This window comes from Nomascus leucogenys, chromosome 9, assembly GCF_006542625.1.
Source record: "Nomascus leucogenys isolate Asia chromosome 9, Asia_NLE_v1, whole genome shotgun sequence".
In the NCBI taxonomy this organism is placed as follows: Eukaryota; Metazoa; Chordata; class Mammalia; order Primates; family Hylobatidae; genus Nomascus; species Nomascus leucogenys.
The window spans coordinates 54,810,309-54,828,877 of NC_044389.1; the positions used below are offsets into that span (position 1 = coordinate 54,810,309).

Below are 18,569 nucleotides of genomic sequence, written 5' to 3' on the forward strand. Positions count from 1 at the left end.
CTAAGGCCAAATAAGATGCAGTCTGAAAAATATCCATTGTATTTCTTTGTATTTCTCAACATGGAAGTATTGATGATTTTTGCAAGGTTGTCCGGTGAGAAGGTCTAACTGGAGTGGGTTGCTAAGTGGATGGGAAATGAGGAAATGCAAACGACAGATTGGACAGCAGAACATTGCAGTTGTTCCTGAGAAGGAATGATGTAGGTATTACAAGGTACTACACTGTAGGTAGACCTTGCAGGAAAACAGTGGGACTTTTATTTTGTTTTGTTTTAAATGGAAGATCTTGACATACATAAAAACCTGGAATAATTCATTTCACAAGGAGAGAAGAAATATACGAGAGAGTGTGAGAATCCTGAAAATATGGGAGAGGGTGGGAAGAAAAGCTCACCATTGTAGACATAGGCTTTAGCTAGGAGAAAGAAAGACAAGCTCCTCTATTAAAACCAGTTATAGCAAAGAATGATGAATGGAAGCGTGGAAGTTAAAGTAGGGTGTGTATGTGTTTACAGGAGAACTACTCAGGGAAAGGGGCATATCAGGTCCTTCCCTGGTTTTATATAATTTTCTCCTGCTTATGGATATAGTCTATTGTTTTCAGTAGTGGTGGAATGGTAGGGGTGGGGAGCAGGAGAATAGTTCTTGCAGTGTGTTGTTTCATGATGCAGAAATGGAATCATAGTTTAAATGATTGTTACATAAGTTTTATATTTCTTTTAATTTGTAATAGAATCCTAGCAAGCTAGACATTACCTCACTGTCTCATCAAAAGCATTGCTATTGTTTTCATTCATTTTAATGACTTATTTTTCCAGTGGTATGAGGGATTGTGTAGAGCAATGATTCACAATTATTTTTGCACTTTGATTTGAGGATCTCAGGTAATTTGAGAGACAAAATTTGAATACAAAATTTGAGATACAATAATTTGAATACAAAATGCTTTTCTCTTCATAATTTTATTTTACCCAACGAACTTATTATTCTATCCTATGATTCCTGTGTTATCTCTTTAATGTCTTTTTCTTTTCTATGACTTTCTGTGCCTTGAGTAATCTGATAAACTTTAGAGAAGTGGGACCAGCATCCTTACCTTGAACTTGGTAAAGTCTTGGGAGAAATACCCCTTCCTAAATCCTCAGTGTAGTCATCAAACACACACACTACACACACACACTTGTCAGAATCTGCAACTTTAATCCAAGACCAAGGAATCCTACTTTAAAAGTTCTGTCTCACCATAGGCTTTTTTTCTGTATTCCACATGTATCAGTGATATAGGCAGAGAAATATAGTAGATAAAGAAATGAATTTGGCTTCTGGAACTGTTCTTTCATTAAATACCACTCCATAATCTTAGACAAGTCACTAAACCTTGGTGCCTCTGTGTGGATTGGAAATAATTATATACTAACTCTTCACAAACCTAGCGTACTCTTGTGAGGATTAGGTCCAAAAAGCTCCTCACAGGTTTCTCATGCTTACAGCACCTTTAATTATCCCCTTCTCAGTAACTGTATAAATCTCTAAGTTAATCCATTAAAGTGTAGTCATGATCTCTCTATTAGCAAGACCCAACTGGGCAGAAAGTCCTGTTAGGATCATTGCGAGTTTCCCCAGGGTTCTCCCCCTTCCATTTCTGATTATGCTGTGAATGTATTTCCAGAACTTCAGAGGGGTTTGCTTGCAACCTAAAAGATCTTTGCAAAGGCTCAAAAAATAGGGTCTGCTTCAGACAGAGAGAGGGTTTGCAATATGCAATGAACCTCTCAGTCCCATTAGAACCTTAAAGATGATGATAGCTCATATTTAGTGTAATGATTAATATGTACCAGGACCATTCCAGGCACTTTTGCACTTAGACAAATAATTCTCAGATTACCTACTGATTAATATCATCATCATCTCTATTTTACAAACGAGGAAACTGAGGCACGGAGAGGCTAAATCACTTGCCCAGGATCTGGAGCCAAGTAATGGCGATGTTGCTAGTCATACTGATGCTTCCTTTTCTTTGCTGCACTCAGATTCTGAGTTTCACAGGAATGCACCTGGGTGCCCCTTAGCGGGATATGAATAGCTTCTTCGGAATCCCAGCGGCTAGGCTAGCTGGTGCCTCCTGAAGAGTGACGTCTCATCTGAAGGGGACAAAGAGGCGGGGAGGGAGCGCAGAGCACTCAGCGCCCGGCAGCGCGGCGGGGCAGCCTGGAGCGGAAGCCTGGAGTGGAGCAGGGAGCCTGTGGGGGACAGACGTCGGCTGGGATTGAGCCGCCAGACTGCGAAAAGTAGCTGGAGCCGGAGCAGGGACAGAGCCTGTTGCTGCAGACCGGCTTGGTGGATTCTGGTTCCCGCCGCCGACAGGGCTCGCCCGGAGAGGTAACAGCATGGGCCAGTTTGGCTGGGGGCCCCCGCTTGAGGGCGCCAACCCTTGCCTTGATGATACATATTAGCGATTGGGGTCTGACACCTTGGATTTTTCAAATCCCTTCCTAATTATACCGGCACCCGTTTGGTCACCGGCCCAACACTGGGGGGCTTCTCTGCCCTGGATGTCTGCACCACAGATGGCTGTGGCCCCAGGCTTGCAGAGCTTCCTGGGCCACATCGGTGGTCAAGGGATGTGGGGCGCTTTCTTAACCTTAAAGTTCCCCCCAAACCCTCTCCGGGGCTGTGTTATTGTAACTTTGTTGAATTTCCTTAGCGGGTCTGAAGCTAGCCAGTTTCTAAACTGTTTTTATCCATCATGCTTCTGAGCAATGGTCTTTGTGTATCTGAGGCTTCATCCTGTGCATTTCCACTTGCTAGAAAAGCAGAAATGAGGTTTCTGAGCTGCGTGCAGGACACCAGAGTCCTTATTGAAGGCGTTTGGAGAGGTTTTATCCCCTTCTGGGAGTGAGATAGGGTTTCCAGACAATACCATTTTAGTTCTTCTGTCAAACCATCAGGCATTTTCCATCAGTGCCGCCCTAGGTCAAATTTAGGGTCTGGAGGAGAGGAAAATGATCTTCAAGCTGTCGTTCTAGTTAAAGACAGACCTACTAACTAAAAACCAAAAATACGTTTGTTCATCTCCCATTTCCCCTCAGCTAGACTGTAGATATTTGAAATATTTATTGATTTTTAAAAAATTCTTAATGATAACATTAATTATACAAAGATGCTGGTTTCATTTTTTAATCCAAATATTCAAAGTTGTTTTAAACGTATATTTAAATTTATAATTCCATTCACATCCAAATAACTTTCAAGTGGGAACAACTAATGAGAGGAAGGATCGAAAAAATCAATGGTTTGTAAACTTTGAAGGACATATTTTTGTTTCCATCTAGATTTCTAATTAAACCATAATAAATTGAGTAAAATTATCATAATAATGATGAATCTAAGTTATGGATGAATTTGCAAAATGGCTATAACATGCTCAAAAACAGTGCCATTATCATCAACAGAATGGCAATTGTATGCAGAGTTCAATTAGAGTCTTTCATCTGTTAAAAACTTCTATAGGTTGATCATTTAATAAAACAGTGATGCAATATAGTGCAGTAACAGTACTTACTGCACTATATTTAAAGGCACATATTAATATTAAAGACTGGCTATAGTAATAATAAAAAAGTGCTTTCTTTTATTGCTTGAAAATAACATGTTACTCATATACCATTATCCTATTCTTTTTCTCAATATGTGTTTTTCCAAAATCCATACACCCCAATAAGATCTTTCTACTAGCCATGATTTCTTCATGTCTTAGAAAACTTCAGAGCATTTGAGGCTTAAGCTTATTTTTGCTTCATCTATCTATTTGTCTGTTTTATCTGGCAGTTTTATTCTTAGTGCATTTTGTGAACACATTACAAAGTATCTAAAATTATATATTAGAAATTCATTGTTTTATTTGTATGATTATTTTATCCCATAGTTCCTATAAATCATACAGCTCACCAATGCTCTCTTTTACAGATGTCAAAGACTATAGGTTGAATAAATATGAATTCACTATAAACCAATGAATGATTTCTTCCAGAAATATCAGTTTATTTATTGTAGTTGTTCTTCGGCTCTGTGTGTGTGTGTGTGTGTGTGTGCATGTGTGTGTGTGAGTGATTTTTTATGAGAATTCCATGCAAATGCCTCTGTGATAAATATTTATAAACCTTTTCATTGTATTGCATTAAAATGGATTTCCAGCTGTAATATGGAACACAAAATAAGGACAACTTCATGCCTTGAAACTTCAGATACTTAAAAATAGTAATTTTGTAAAATACTACCCTCTTTATTATGGAAAAAAGGACATTGATTTTAGCTAAATACTTCAATACTGTCAAGCACATTCAAAGAAAATGGAATAAATATAATCTCACATTCCTAAAACATATCTGGATTAGTCTATTCTCATGCTGCTATAAAGGACTCCCTGAGACTGGGTAATTTATAAAGGAAAAAGATTTAATTGACTCAAAGTTCTGCAGGGCTGAGGAGGCCTCAGGAAACTTACAATCATGGCAGAAGGGGAAGCAAACACGTTCTTTTTCACGTGATGGCACGAAGGAGAAATGCCAAGCAAAAAGGGGAAAAGCCCCCTATAAAACCATCAGATCTCATGAGAACTCACTCACTATCATGAGAATAACATGGCGGTAACTGCCCTCATGATTCAATTACCTCCCACCAGGTCCCTCCCAGCGACACGTGGGGATTATAAGAACTACAATTCAAGATGAGATTTGGGTGGGGACATGGCCAAACTATATCAATATTTATATAGTATTTTAATAATCTTAACAAATTGTTCCCTTAAACGTATGAATTTTATGCTTACCATTAACCTGATGTTAACAGCTGATTTTCCTTTCCTCTCTGTTTCCCTTTGATTTTAAGTTCTAGCTTTGTGGATAAATTGGTTCTTAAATGAATTTTCCAATTGCCTTGAAACTGAACATTAAGGGTCCAGGGAGACCTTCACTCCATTAAACTAGAAGGAAATGGAAATATACTGCCTATACAAAAAGATGCAATGGTCACTACAGCAGACAGCTGTTTAGAACGGGTCTCGTATCCTTGCTTTGTGGAGTTTTCAAATACAAGACTTCTAAAAGTAAAGAAATTAGGTTTCTTCCCAGTCAGACTTCTAACTGGCTCTGTGCCTCAGGCGAATCATTTAACTTCTCTATGTCTAAGATTCCTCAAACGTAAAAGGATGAATTATAATTTGATTTCTAAAATCCTTTCATCCCTCTAGATTTCTCTGTTTCTATGGTAGAAGGCAGAGGATACAGGGTGAGAAAGCCCAGATATCCTTACTTTGCCATTCGAGAGCTTCTGCCCTTAGGCAAGGCCCTGAATTCTATGACATCAACACCTCCTCTATAAAATGGCCTAATAGAAGAAATTAATAGAATGATCTATCGTGCTGGATACAGTGTCTGGTACATAGGGGATGCACAAGAATGTTTTTAAGGCACCCATCTCTGAAAAATCTAAAGGGATTTCTGCCTGTGGCAGGGGAAGAAATGAGCTAAAAGCAGAGGAGTCTATCCTGCATCTGCAGGTAGGCATTTCCCAATATAGTTTCTATAGTATGCACCAGAGACCAGGAAAAGAGAGGGCCAGAACCTCAAGCATAGTATGAATGCCTCCTTGATATCTTTCCATAGTTTAGTGCCCCGCAAAAAAGTCAAAGTGAGTCAGGACAGCATAAATATTAAATTTAATGCCACACATGACTGAAAAGACATGTCCTGTTCTGGTTTCCATGTCAAACTAGGCTTGATTCTATTACAGCTAAGCATAACAGCTAGGTTGTATAATGACCATCAGAATAATTGCACAATCCAAATCACGCCACACCAGTAATTAGAAAAAGGAAGGAAAACACAAACAAACAAAATAACTCCTGAAATGCCAAAAAATTGGTTCTCTTTCAGCTGTATTTCCATTTAGAATTTAAAGTTTTCAAATATTATGAAAGTATATTTCTTACTTTTTATCTTCTTGGGCTATTGTAAGAGTCTTATTTAGGTGTCTGCGTGGAGTCTGGGTTCCATGTGGCAGTCGAAGACTAAAGAACCTGCCATTAGAACGGATGTGCCTTTTTCTAGTCCCTCAAACAAGTCTCAGTTGATCCATATTTTCAGAACTCTGGAGGGTTTACCAAACATATTAGAATATTACAGTTCTGGTTGAATTCCCACAAAATTTAGAAAGCATCAATAATTTCCCAAAGCCAAATGAGATCAAAATATCTAAACTTGAGTGAGCTGTAACCATACACGTTATCTCATTTAATCCTCATGATTTTAGAAATTCAGTATGCTCAAAATCCCTTTTCGGTGGATAAAGAAACTGAGGCTTAGAAATAACTTGCCAAAGTAAACATGTTTACTAGGTTGAGGAACCAGGATAATGAACTCATGTGGTCTCCCAGTCTACATGCTTAAATTCTACATTGCAGGGCTCCCAAGTATGTAGTAACAACAGCTTATAATCAAAGTACCAATTTCTATATATACTCATCCTTTGCACATGAAAGCTATGTACCTAGGAAGAGATAAATATTATAGTCCTCATGAAGATTTTTCTAAGTGGAAGTAAGAAGCATCACAGTTATTTGTGAAACTTTCAAATGTCCCACCACAGATTAGTGGGCTGGAGTTGGGTTTGGGTGGTATGTGCATATGTATATATATATATACATTTAAATATATAGTATATATATATGATTCTCAAAATTATTTTCATGATTTCCCATAATGAAACAAATTTGTCCCAATCCACAATGCCATTTTTCAGCCATAGACTAATCTGAAGAATCTTAAGTGCTGTCTTGGACAGGAGGTATTTAGAAAAATTATAACGAGAGGATAAACATTTCTTTAATTTAGCCTCACCAGAATGTGAGTTAAATCAAATAGTTGTATATATTAGAATTTACCACCTGCAAACATGCAAGGAAATAAGGACAAATTTCAGATTAAGCGCTTGCACATGACCTTATGATTCTCATATCTTGGGAAAGTTTGTGACTTATAAAAACTGCTTTATCTTATACCAAGAGTGCCATCTCAAACACCCTGTCTCCTTGCTAAATGTAAACATTTAAAGAGGTGATACTTGCAGTGCTCAGGATTTCTCTTAAATTCCCTACTTTCCCTTAAAGTATGGAGTCTCATTTAAAATCTTTAAAATACCTCATTTAGGCCAGGTGTGGTAACTCATGCCTGTAGTTCCAGCACTTTGAGAGGCAGAGGCAGGAGGATTGCTTGAGCCCAGTTTGAGACCAGCCTAGGCAACATAGTGAGATACTGTGCCTACAAATTAAAAAAAAAAAAAAAAACTAGCTGGTCATAGTGGCACATACCTGTAGTTCCAGCCACTCGAGAGGTGAAGGTTAAGGTGGGAGGATCGCTTGACCCCTGGAGGTTGAGGTTGCAGTGAGCCATGATTGTGTCACTGCACTCCAGCTTGGGCAACAGAGCAAGATCTTGTTTGAAAAAAAAAAAAAAAAAAGAGGACCTCATTTAAAGTCTTTAAATATTCCTTCTCATTTTGCTCCCTGTCCTTGCATTCTTGGCACACTGATAATAAACTGAATATGGGTCTTTCTAGGATCGCATCTTCCACTCTTTATAAGGATGCTGCATCTCATTTATAATAGACAACTCTCTCAGCAGAGTTTATAGCCTTGTGTTTCCTTTTGTCCTTATTCATGATCTCCTCTTCTGTCTGGAACAGCCCATCCTCCACAGGTGTGCAAAGTGTTTTGTTTGTTTGTTTTTGTCCTTGGGTAGCCATTTATAACATTTATATCAGTGTTACTTAAGACTTAGAAGCCTTTGGCTAAAATCTTCCCTGTTTCAGGGAGTTCCCTTTGTTCCTGCTCTTTTTTCAGCTGGAAAAACTACATTAAGTAATTTCTGTGATGCTTCTTTCAAAACTAGTGGCCCTGTGCTTCCCTTAACACGGAAGTATCAAAGACCAGCATGAACTTGGCCAATATCCTGAGCTTGCTTTTCTTGATATTTTGATTATCTAGGTTTTAGTAACTTTTTCTAATTCATGTTTACCTACAGAATTAGTGCCCAGCTTGAAGATTCTACAGTATCCAAAGCCTTACAGTTTCTCACTGTCCCTATCATCAGCTCTCATCTCTTTTTTCCTCCTTTGACACCCTTGAGCCTTGAACATGCCAAGCTCATTCTCAATTACAGCTTTTGCACCTGATGCTCTCCCTGCCTGGGAATCATGCGTCTTAGAGCTGCACGGGAGGGGTTCTTTAAGTCCTTTCATCTCGGGTCTGGAACGCCTCTCCACACTACTGGTCATCACAGTATTGTCTAGTATGTGTCAAAGCCCACTTGCTAGTTGAGACTATCTCATTTATGTGTTCACTTTTTTTTTTTCAGCATAGAATAAAGTTTATTTTTAGAAAAGATAAAAAAAACTTACACAAACCTCTAACAGCATTAATCAAGAAAAAACCAAAAATAGTCTACATTTTCATATTAAATTATTGAATAGTAAATTAGGTATTTATAGTATTTAATATAAAAATATAGATTTAATGGAATATTTCCTAGAGAATTAAACCTTATTAAAATGGATCCAGGAAGATATTTTAAAACTGAATACACTTACATGCATTAGGGAAATGCAATCAGTTGGGAAAAAAAGCAGGAGTCCTAGTTATTGACATGCTTTTATCAAACTATCAGGGAATACATAACTATTAACTTTTAAATTTTTCTAGAGAACAGAAAATGTGTTCCTGGTCAGACACTTACTAACTATATTCTTAGGTAAATACTTAGCACTCTCACTGGCTTAATTGGGATAATGACCAGAGTACCTACCACATAGAACTGTGATGATTAAATGGCAAAAACAAAAGAGATATGCTAAGAGCACTGACTGACACATAGTAAGTGCAAAATACTTGTTAGCTATTCTTTTCTTCTTATTATTATGGTACCAAAACCAGAAAAGTTTAGTGCTTAAAAGAAATTCTTTAGACCAGTATTACTTAATATAGATGTAAAGATACTAAGTAACACATTAGCTAACTAGATTCAGCAAAATATTAAAAATGCATCATGGTCAAATAATGTGTATTCTAGGATTTCAAGGGTGACTTAATATTAAAAATTTTGTTAATCTTAATATATTACTATGTTAACAGATTAAAAGAGAAAAAGTTTATGATTGATTCGGTAGATTCAGAAAACTCATGCAATAAATGCAGCACCCATTTGTAATGAAAACTTTTCACAAACTGGGAAAAGGAAGGTACTTGTCCACTTATCAAAGTGTATCTAAACCTGTAGCAAATACTATTAATGGTGAAACCTTACAAAATCTCCATTAAAGTAGGGAGCTATGCAAGAATTTTATAGGAGTTTGTAATCAATGCAATAAGACAAGGATAACGAGTAAGAAGAATGAGAATTGGCATGGGAGAAACTAAATTTCATTATTTGCATATGATGTAATTATCTATATATGTAAAATCTGAGATGGCTTATAAATGAATTATTGGCATGATTTTATTCCCCAAAATGAAGTATAAGCTCCATGAGATGTACACTATGCTTTCATATTTATTGCTGGCCTTAGTGACTAGAACAGAGTCTAGCACATAATAAATACTCAGCAAATATTTGTTCTGTGAAAATTTTACTTCCATTTCACTATTAGATTCTCCTGCATCTTTTTATATGTCCACACAAGTTGCCAAAACTTCAACCTTAGGTTGGTCCCATGCCTCATTCCTGTTTTTAATTCCTTTCTGTTGATCCTACCTTAGCTAAAACACCAATCAGTATATATTTTTTTCCTTTAATATGGAAAAAAATTTTGAAAAAGCTATCATTGCACCATTTTAATATACATTCAGGCTCCATAGTATCTGCATATGTTGATTTCAAAGAATAATCTGGATCTGAGTACTAGGAAAAACGAAAATAAAAAGTAGCACATTTACTTTTTATTAAAGTTACATTACCCATTCCACTATTTTCATCGGCATGATTTTTCATGTTTAAAATATATTTTTAAAATATACACATATAGAGATATAAGTTTGTATAAGTGCCTAAACTAAATTATATCATAATGTTATTTTTCAATTCTTAATTTTTAAATTTCCTTTTTTTTTTTTTTTTTTTTGAGATGAAGTCTCGCTCTGTCGCCGAGGCTGGAGTGCAGTGGCCCCATCTGGGCTCACTGCAAGCTCCGCCTCCCGGGTTCAAGCCATTCTCCTGCCTCAGCCTGCCGAGTAGCTGGGACTACAGGCACCTGCCATGGCGACCGGCTAATTTTTTTTTTTTTCTTTTTTTTTGAGACGGAGTCTCGCTCTGTCGCCCAGACTGGAGTGCAGTGGTATGATCTCGGCTCACTGCAAGCTCCGCCTGCTGGGTTCAGGCCATTCTCCTGCCTCAGCCTCCCTAGTAGCTGGGACTACAGGCGCCCGCCTCCACGCCTGGCTAACTTTTTTGTATTTTTAGTAGAGACGGGGTTTCACCCTGTTAGCCACTATGGTGTCGATCTCCTGACCTCGTGATCCGCCCGCCTCAGCCTCCCAAAGTGCTGGGATTATAGGCGTGAGCCACCGCGCCCGCCAATTTCCTTTCTTAAATGCCTCTGCCCACCACTTCTCTTCTGCTTCCATATTACAGGTAACCAATCTTAACTGGGCTCTATTATGTTAGATTTTTCTCTCTGCTCTTATAGCCATTCACATATATACACATTCAAATCAATCTTTTTGTCCTCATTTAAAAAATATATACATCTTGTTTTCTTACTCATGATGACCTTGTGGAAAGCCCTCCGTGTCAATTGTTACAGATAAAATTCAATTCTAAATGGCTGTATATAATATACTACGACATGGATAATAAGAAACAAACTCAACCATTCCCTTCTTGATAAACATTCACTTTGTTTCCAGAGGTTTCTATTTTGTTGGGTTTTGTCACAAAACAAGGCTACAATAAAAGTAGTTATTTAAAAACTACTTTATCTCCAGGTTTAAAGAGCAAAGCTATTTTTCAATTTTAATGTATGTTGCCTTATTGCTTTCTAAGTACTACAGATATTTACATTTTTACTAGAAGATTAAGACACTGTTCTTTACTCACATTCTTTTGGCAATAGGTGTTGTAACTGTTTATGTTATTAGTTGTCAAATTAATTTGAATTTCTTAACTACTTGTGAAGTTAACTATATTTTTATATTCTTCAGATGTTTGGACTTCTTATGTAAATCATTTATTAATATTCTTGCCCATTTTACTGAGATATTAGTCTTTTTCTCAATTTATATGTTCTTTGAATATTGTAATTATTAATGCTTATCATAGGTAGTAAATGTTTTCCATATTGTCTGCTGCCTTTGCTCACAACTTTATTGTGCACATTTAAAATATTTGTATAGACAATATATTTAATTTTTATTGTATACATTTTGGATTCCAGTGTTGATTAATATGATTTTTCTCATTGCTGCATTAGACATGCAGTCTTCTAGATTTTACTGAAGGACTTTTATGTTTAAAAATTTTAGCATGTGTTTTTAATTCAAGTGGAGTTTTAAAACACATGCCAAAAACAGTGAGCCAACTTTCACTTCTTCCAAACAGCTTACTAAATATTTCATTCTTCCCCTTCGAATTGAAAACCCACTTTTGTCATATTTTAAATCTCATATATAATGTGATCTATATTTGTATCCTTGATTCTGTTTCACTGACCAATTTCTCCATTTCTATGGCAACATCAAATTGCTTTGATTATATTTGCCATAGATTATTTTTCTGATATCCTAAAAAGCATATCTCCTTACTGTTTTTCTTCACAAATGTTCTTAGCTTTTCTTGGGCACATTTTCTTCCCTCTGAACTTTTAAAAATAATATTCCAAAACAAATCCTGTCACTGCTTTGCAAATATTTTTACCGAACGGTTTGTCTATATATATTTTAAATGATATTATATTAAATGCATATGTTAATTTAGGGAGATGACCTATAAATTATTAAAATTTCTTTTCCAAAAATTAGGCATGTTGTTCAGTTTTAAAGAAATTTTAAAATCTTTCAATAGGGTTTTATTTTTTATGTCATTTTATATTCCATCTTTTTCCTGTTAAATTTATTTGTATATATGCTACATTTCAGTCACTGCTGTAAAAAATATATATATATTTATATATATTCATTTTAATTTCTAGGTGCTATTGCTAATATTAAGAATGGCTACTTTTAAAAATTTTTTAACTTATTTTATATTCAGGGGGTACATGTGCTGGTTTGTTACAAAGGTATATTGTGTGATGCTGAGGTTTGGGTACAGTTGAACCCATTACTCAGGTAGTGAGCAAAGTATCCAATACGTAATTTTTCAACCCTTGCTCCCTTCCTCCCTTCCCCTTCTCGTATTCCTTAGTGTCTATTGTTCCCATCTTTATATCCATGTGCTTCCAATGATGAGCTCCCTCTGATAAGTGAGAACATGGTATTTAGTTTTCTGTTTCTGCATTTATTTGCTTAGGATAATGGCCTCCAGCTGTATCCATGTTGCTGCAAAGTACATGATGCTGTTCTTTTTTATAATTGCATAGTATTACATTGTGTATATGTATCACATTTTTAAAATCCAAACCACTGTTGATGAACACCTGAGTTGATTTCATGTCTTTATTATTGTGAATAGTGCTGCAATGAATATATGAGTGCAAGTGTCTTCTTGGTAGAATGATTTATTTTCCTTTGGGTATATACCAAGTAATGGGATTGCTGGTTCGAATGGTAGTTCTATTCTTAGTTCTTTAAGAGATCTCCAAACTGTTTTCCACAGTAGCTGAACTAATTTACCCTCCCACCAACAGTATATAAGCATTCCTTTTTCTCCACAACCTCATCAGTATCTGTTCTTTTTAGACTTTTTAGTAATAGCCATTCTATTTGGTGTGAGATAATATCTCACTGTGGTTTGGTTTGCATTTCTCTGATGTTTAGTGGTGTTGAGCATTTTTTCATGTTTGTTGACTGCTTGTCTCTCTTAACAAGCGTCTACTCATGTCCTATGCTCACTTTTTAATGGAGTTTTTTTTTTTCTTGATTTGTTTAAGCTCCTTATAGATTGTGGATATTAGGCCTTTGTTGGAGGCATAGTTTGCAAATATTTTCTCCCACTTTGTAGGTTGTCTGTTTACTTCGTTGAGAGTTTCCTTTGCTGTGCAGAAGCTCTTTAGCTTAACTAGAGTCTCATTTGTCAATTTTTATTTTTGTTGCAATTGCTTTTGAGGTTTATAAATTCTTTGCTATGGCCAATAATATGACTTGGTTGTGTCCCCCACCCAAATGTCATTTTGAATTATAGTTCTCATAACCCCATGTGTCCATGCTGTTCTTGTGATAGTGAGTTCTCATGAGATCTGATGGATAGCTTTATAAGGGGCTTTTCCCCCTTTTGCTTGGCACTTCTTGCTGCCGCCATGTGTAAAAGGGCGTTTGCTTCCCCTTCTCCCATGTTTGTTAAGTTTTCTGAGGCCTCCCCAGCCCTGCAGAACTGTGAGTCAATTAAACCTCTTTCCTTTTTAAATTACCCATTTCATGCACGTCCGTGTGAAGAGACCACCAAACAGGCTTTGTATGAGCAATAAAGCTTTTTCATCACCTGGGTGCAGGAGGGCTGAGTACAAAAAGAGAGTCAGCAAAGGGAGATAGGGGTGGGGCCATTTTATAGGATTTGGGTGGGCAGTGGAAAATTACAGTCAAAGGAGTTGTTCTCTGGTGGGCAGGGGTGGGAGTCACAAGGTGCTCAGTGGGGTAACTTCTGAGCCAGGAGAAGAAATTTCACAAGATAATGTCATCAGTTAAGGCAGGAACTGGCCATTTTCACTTCTTTTGTCATTCTGCAGTTACTTCGGGCCATCTGAATGTATATGTGCAGGCTTGGGCCCAGAGGCCTGACATTCCTGTCTTCTTATATTAATAAGAAAAATAAAATGAAATAGTGGTAAAGTGTTGGGGTGGCAAAAATTTTGGGGGATGGTATGGAGAAATAATGGGTGATGTTTCTCAGGGCTGCTTCGAGCGAGATTAAGGGCAGCATGGGAACCTAGAGTGGGAGAGATTAAGCTGAAGGAAGATTTTGTGGTAAGAGGTGACATTGTGGGGTTGTTAAAAGGAGCATTTGTCATATAAAATGATTGGTGATGGCCTGGATGCAGTTTTGTATGAATTGAGAAACTAAATGGAAGCCACGAGGTCCAAATAAGAGAAGGAGAAAAACAGGTATTAAAGGACTAAGAATTAGAAAGACCCAGGACATCCAATTAGAGAGTCCCCAAGGGGGTTCAGCGTAATTACTTGCTTGGTTGGTGAGTTTTGGGGCTCTATCCAAGTTTTTGGGGTGCAGTTCAAGTTGGGCTGGTGTCTGGAATGAGACTGGGGCCTAATAAAAAGGACTGTCCATACAGGAGCTCAAATGGGCTGTAACCTGTAGCATCCTGAGGACAGGCCTGGATTCTGAGAAGGGCAAGTGGTAAAAGTATTGTCCAGTCCTTTTTAAGTTGGAGGCTGAGCTTGGTGAGGTGTGTTTTTAAAAGACCATTAGTCTGTTTTACCTTTCCTGAAGATTGAAGATGGTAAGGAGTATGAAGATTCCACTGAATACTAAGAGCCTGAGAAACTGCTTGGGTGATTTGACTAGTAAAGGCTGGCCCATTATCAGACTGTATGGAGGTGGGAAGGCCAAAACGAGGAATTATGTCCGACAGATGGGAAGAAATGACTGCAGTGGCCTTCTCGGACCCTGTGGTAAAAGCCTCTACCCATCCAGTGAAAGTGTCTACCCAGACCAAGAGGTATTTTAGTTTCCTGACTTGGGGCATGTGAGTAAAGTCAATTTGCCAGTCCTGGGCAGGGGCAAATCCCTAAGCTTGATGTGTAGGGAAGGGAGGGGGCCTGAACAATCCCTGAGGAATAGTAGAATAGCAGATGGAACACTGAGAAGTTATTTCCTTGAGGGTAGGAAATGAGAGGTTCTAAGGGGTGGGCTAATGGCCTGTAATCTACATGGAAGAGGTTATGAAATGATGACAAAATAGAATGGGCCTGTAAGGCTGGAAGGAGATATTTTCCTTGGTCTAAGAACCATTTGCCTTGTGTGGGAAGAGATTCATAGGTGGATCAGTGGGGGAGTAGGTGGGAGTGACCGATGAGAAGGAGAAAAACTGGCCATGAGGGACAGAAGTTGGAATGCTAGCTGCTTTTTTAGCTACCTTATCAGCATATGCATTGCCCTAAGTGATGGGATCTGACACCTTTTGACGGCCCTTTCAGTGAATGACTCCAGCTTCCTTTGGAAGTTAAGCAGCCTTGAGAAGAGTTTTATTAAAGAGGAATTAATGATTGGGACTCTTGTGTAGTGAGGAAACCTCTTTTTGCCCATACAACAGCATGGTTGTGCAGGATATGGAAGGTATATTTAGAGTCAGTATAAATATTGACATGCAGTCCTTTTGCAAGTGTGAGGGCTCGAGTTAAGGCAATGAGTTTGGCTTGCTGAGAGGTAGTGGAGGGGGCAGAAAGTATATGTGTCAGGTGTGAGGAAGAAAATAGATTTTGGAAGTTATGACAACTGTAGAGAGTGAGTTGAGCATAGTTTGTGATTTTGAGGGTCTCTAAAAGTGTTAAGACAGTGGCAGCCGCAGCTGCCGCACACAGACATGAGGGCTAGGCTAAAACAGTAAGGTCATGTTGTTTGGATAAAAAGGTTACAGGGGCTGGGCACGGTGGTGGCTCACGCCTGTAATCCCAGCACTTTGGGAGGCCAAGGCTGTTGGATCACGAGGTCAGGAGATCAAGACCATCCTGGCTAACACAATGAAACCTGTCTCTACTAAAAATACAAAAAAATTAGCTGGGCGTGGTGGCGGGTGCCTGTAGTCCCACCTACATGGGAGGCTGAGGCAGGAGAATGGCATGAACCTGGGAGGCAGAGTGTGAAGTGAGCCGAGATCGCGCCACCGCACTCCAGCCTGGGTGACAGAGTGAGACTCTGACTCAAAAAAAAAAGGCTACAAGGCGCAGTCCCGGCTCTTGTGTAAGAATTCCGACCACACAGACCTGTGCTTTGGCTGTGTATGATGAAAAAGGATTGGGATGAGTTAGGGAGATCTAGTGTGGGAGCAGCTTCTAGGGCTGTTTTTAAGGAACAGAAAGGAGTGGCAAAAGGATTTAGGATCTGTGGGGTCAGCTAGGTTTGCTTTTGTGAGTTTATGCAATGGTTTAGTCAGTATGGTAAAACTAGGTATCCAAAGGTGGAAGTACCTAACCATGCCTAGGAAAGAAAGGAGTTTTTCTGTAGAAGGGATTGGGGCTTGGGAGATTAGACGGACATGATCAGCAGGGAGAGCATGTGTGTTTTCATGAGAATTATGCCGAGATAGGTAACAGATGAGGAAGAAATTTGGGCTTGACTGAGGTAATGGGGGCTGTCTGTGAAGCCTTACGGCGATACAGCCCAGGTAATTTGCTGAGCCTGATGGGTGTCAGGGTCAGTCCAAGTGAAAGCGAAGAGAGGCTGGGATGAAGAGTGCAAAGGAATAGTAAAGAATGCATGTTTGAGATCCAGAACAGAATAATGGGTTGTGGGGGGAGGTATTGAGGATAGGAGAGTATATGGGTTTGGCACCATGGGGTGGATAGGCAAAACAATTTGGTTGATAAGGCACAGATCCTGAACTAACCTGTAAGGCTTGTCTGGTTTTGGGACAGGTAAAATGGGGGAATAGTAAGGAGAGTTTATAGGCTTTAAAAGGCCATGATGTAACAGGTGAGTGATAACAGACTTTAATCCTTTTAAAGCATGCTGTGGGATGGGATATTGGCATTGAGCAGGGTAAGGGTGATTAGGCTTTAATGGGATGGTAAGGGGTGCACGATTGGTCACCAAGGAGGGAGTAGAGGTGTCCTATACTTGTGGATTAAGGTGGGGAGATACAAGGGGATTATGTGAAGGAGGCTTTGAACTGGGATAAAGGGCAGCAATGAGGTGTGGCTGTAGCCCAGGAATAGCCAGGGAAACAGATAATTTAGTTAAAATGTCTTGACCTAATAAGGGAACTGGGCAGGTGGGGATAACTAAAAAGGAGTGCATAAAAGAATATTGTCCAAGTTGGCACCAGAGTTGGGGAGTTTTAAGAGGTTTAGAAGCCTGGCGGTCAATACCCACAACAGTTACGGAGGCAAGAGAACCAGACCCTTGAAAAGAAGGTAATGTGGAGTGGGTAGCCTCCGTATTGATTAAGAAGGGGACAGACTTACCCTCCACTGTAAGAGTTGCCCAAAGTGTCTGTGATGGTCCAGGAAGCTTCCGAGGCAATTGGGCAGCATCAGTCTTCAGCCACTATGCCAAGAAGATCTGGGAAGGAGTCAGTCAGAGAGCCTTGGGCCAGAGTTCCAGGGGCTCTGGGAGTGGCTGCTGGGTTAGTTGGACAGTCCGATTTCCAGTGGGGTCCCACATAGATGGGACAAGGCTTAGGAGGAATCATGGGCTGTGGGCACTCCTTGGCACAGTGGCCAGATTTCTGGCACTTGAAGCAAGATCCTGATGGAGAAGGTCCTGTAGGAATGCTTGACTGCTGCAGCTTAGGCATTTCGAAGTTCTTGTTTGCTGGAGATGTGGCTGGGTTTTCTCTCACAGTGGACGCAAGGAATTGCAACTCAGAAATACATTGCTACTTGGCTGCCTCTACTCTATTATTGTACACCTTGAAGGCAAGGTTAATTAAGTCCTGTTGTGGGGTTTGAGGGCTGGAATCTAATTTTTGGAGCTTTTTTTTTTTTTTTTTTTTAATGTCAGGAGCTGACTGGGTGATAAAATGCATATTGAGAAGAAGATGGCTTACTGGCCCTTCTGGGTCTAGGGCTGTAAAGGGTTGCTGCCAAATGGGCCATGAACTGGGTGGGGTTTTTCATATTTGATGAAAAAGAGCCTAAATGCTAACTGATTTGGGAGAGGTCGGATAAAGAAAAAGGAGCATTAACCTTGACTATGCCTTTAGCTCCAGCCACCTCTTTAAGAGGAAATTGTTGGGCAGGTTGGGGAGGTCTAGTCGCAGAATGAAACTGTAAGCTAGACTGAGTGCGAGGAGGGGAGGTGATAAAAGGATTATAGGGTGGGGGAGCGGAGGCTGAGGAAGAATTGGGACCTGGCTCCGCCTGACGAGGAGCAGCCTGTTGGGGAGGGGCGAGGTCAGATGGGTCTGTAAAATAGGAAGATTGGAAAGACTTGGCAACACTTGGGGTTGGGACTGAGGGGACAGGCAGGGGGGAAAGAAGGAAGATTTGGGATGAGTTGCATTGGGAACAGAGACTAGGGAGGGACCGATGTGTAAAAGAATACCTGGACATCAGGCATCTCAGACCATTTGGCCATTTTATAACAAGAATTATGTAGATCTTGTAGGATGGAAAATCGAAAGTGCCATTTTCTGGCTATTTGGAACCATTGTCGAGTTTGTATTGGGGTTAAGCAGCATTGCAGAAGAAATTA

General features: G+C 39.1%; 1 protein-coding gene across 1 annotated transcript in view; it reads left to right on the forward strand.

Moving 5' to 3' along the window:
• The first annotated feature begins 2,075 nt into the window (after positions 1 to 2,075).
• Positions 2,076 to 18,569, forward strand: part of NPFFR2 (neuropeptide FF receptor 2) — a 117,313-nt gene continuing 100,819 nt past the window's right edge. The window contains 2 exon segments of the mRNA XM_003265723.4: positions 2,076 to 2,102; positions 2,105 to 2,379. Coding sequence (XP_003265771.3) covers positions 2,076 to 2,102; positions 2,105 to 2,379 — 302 coding nt within the window.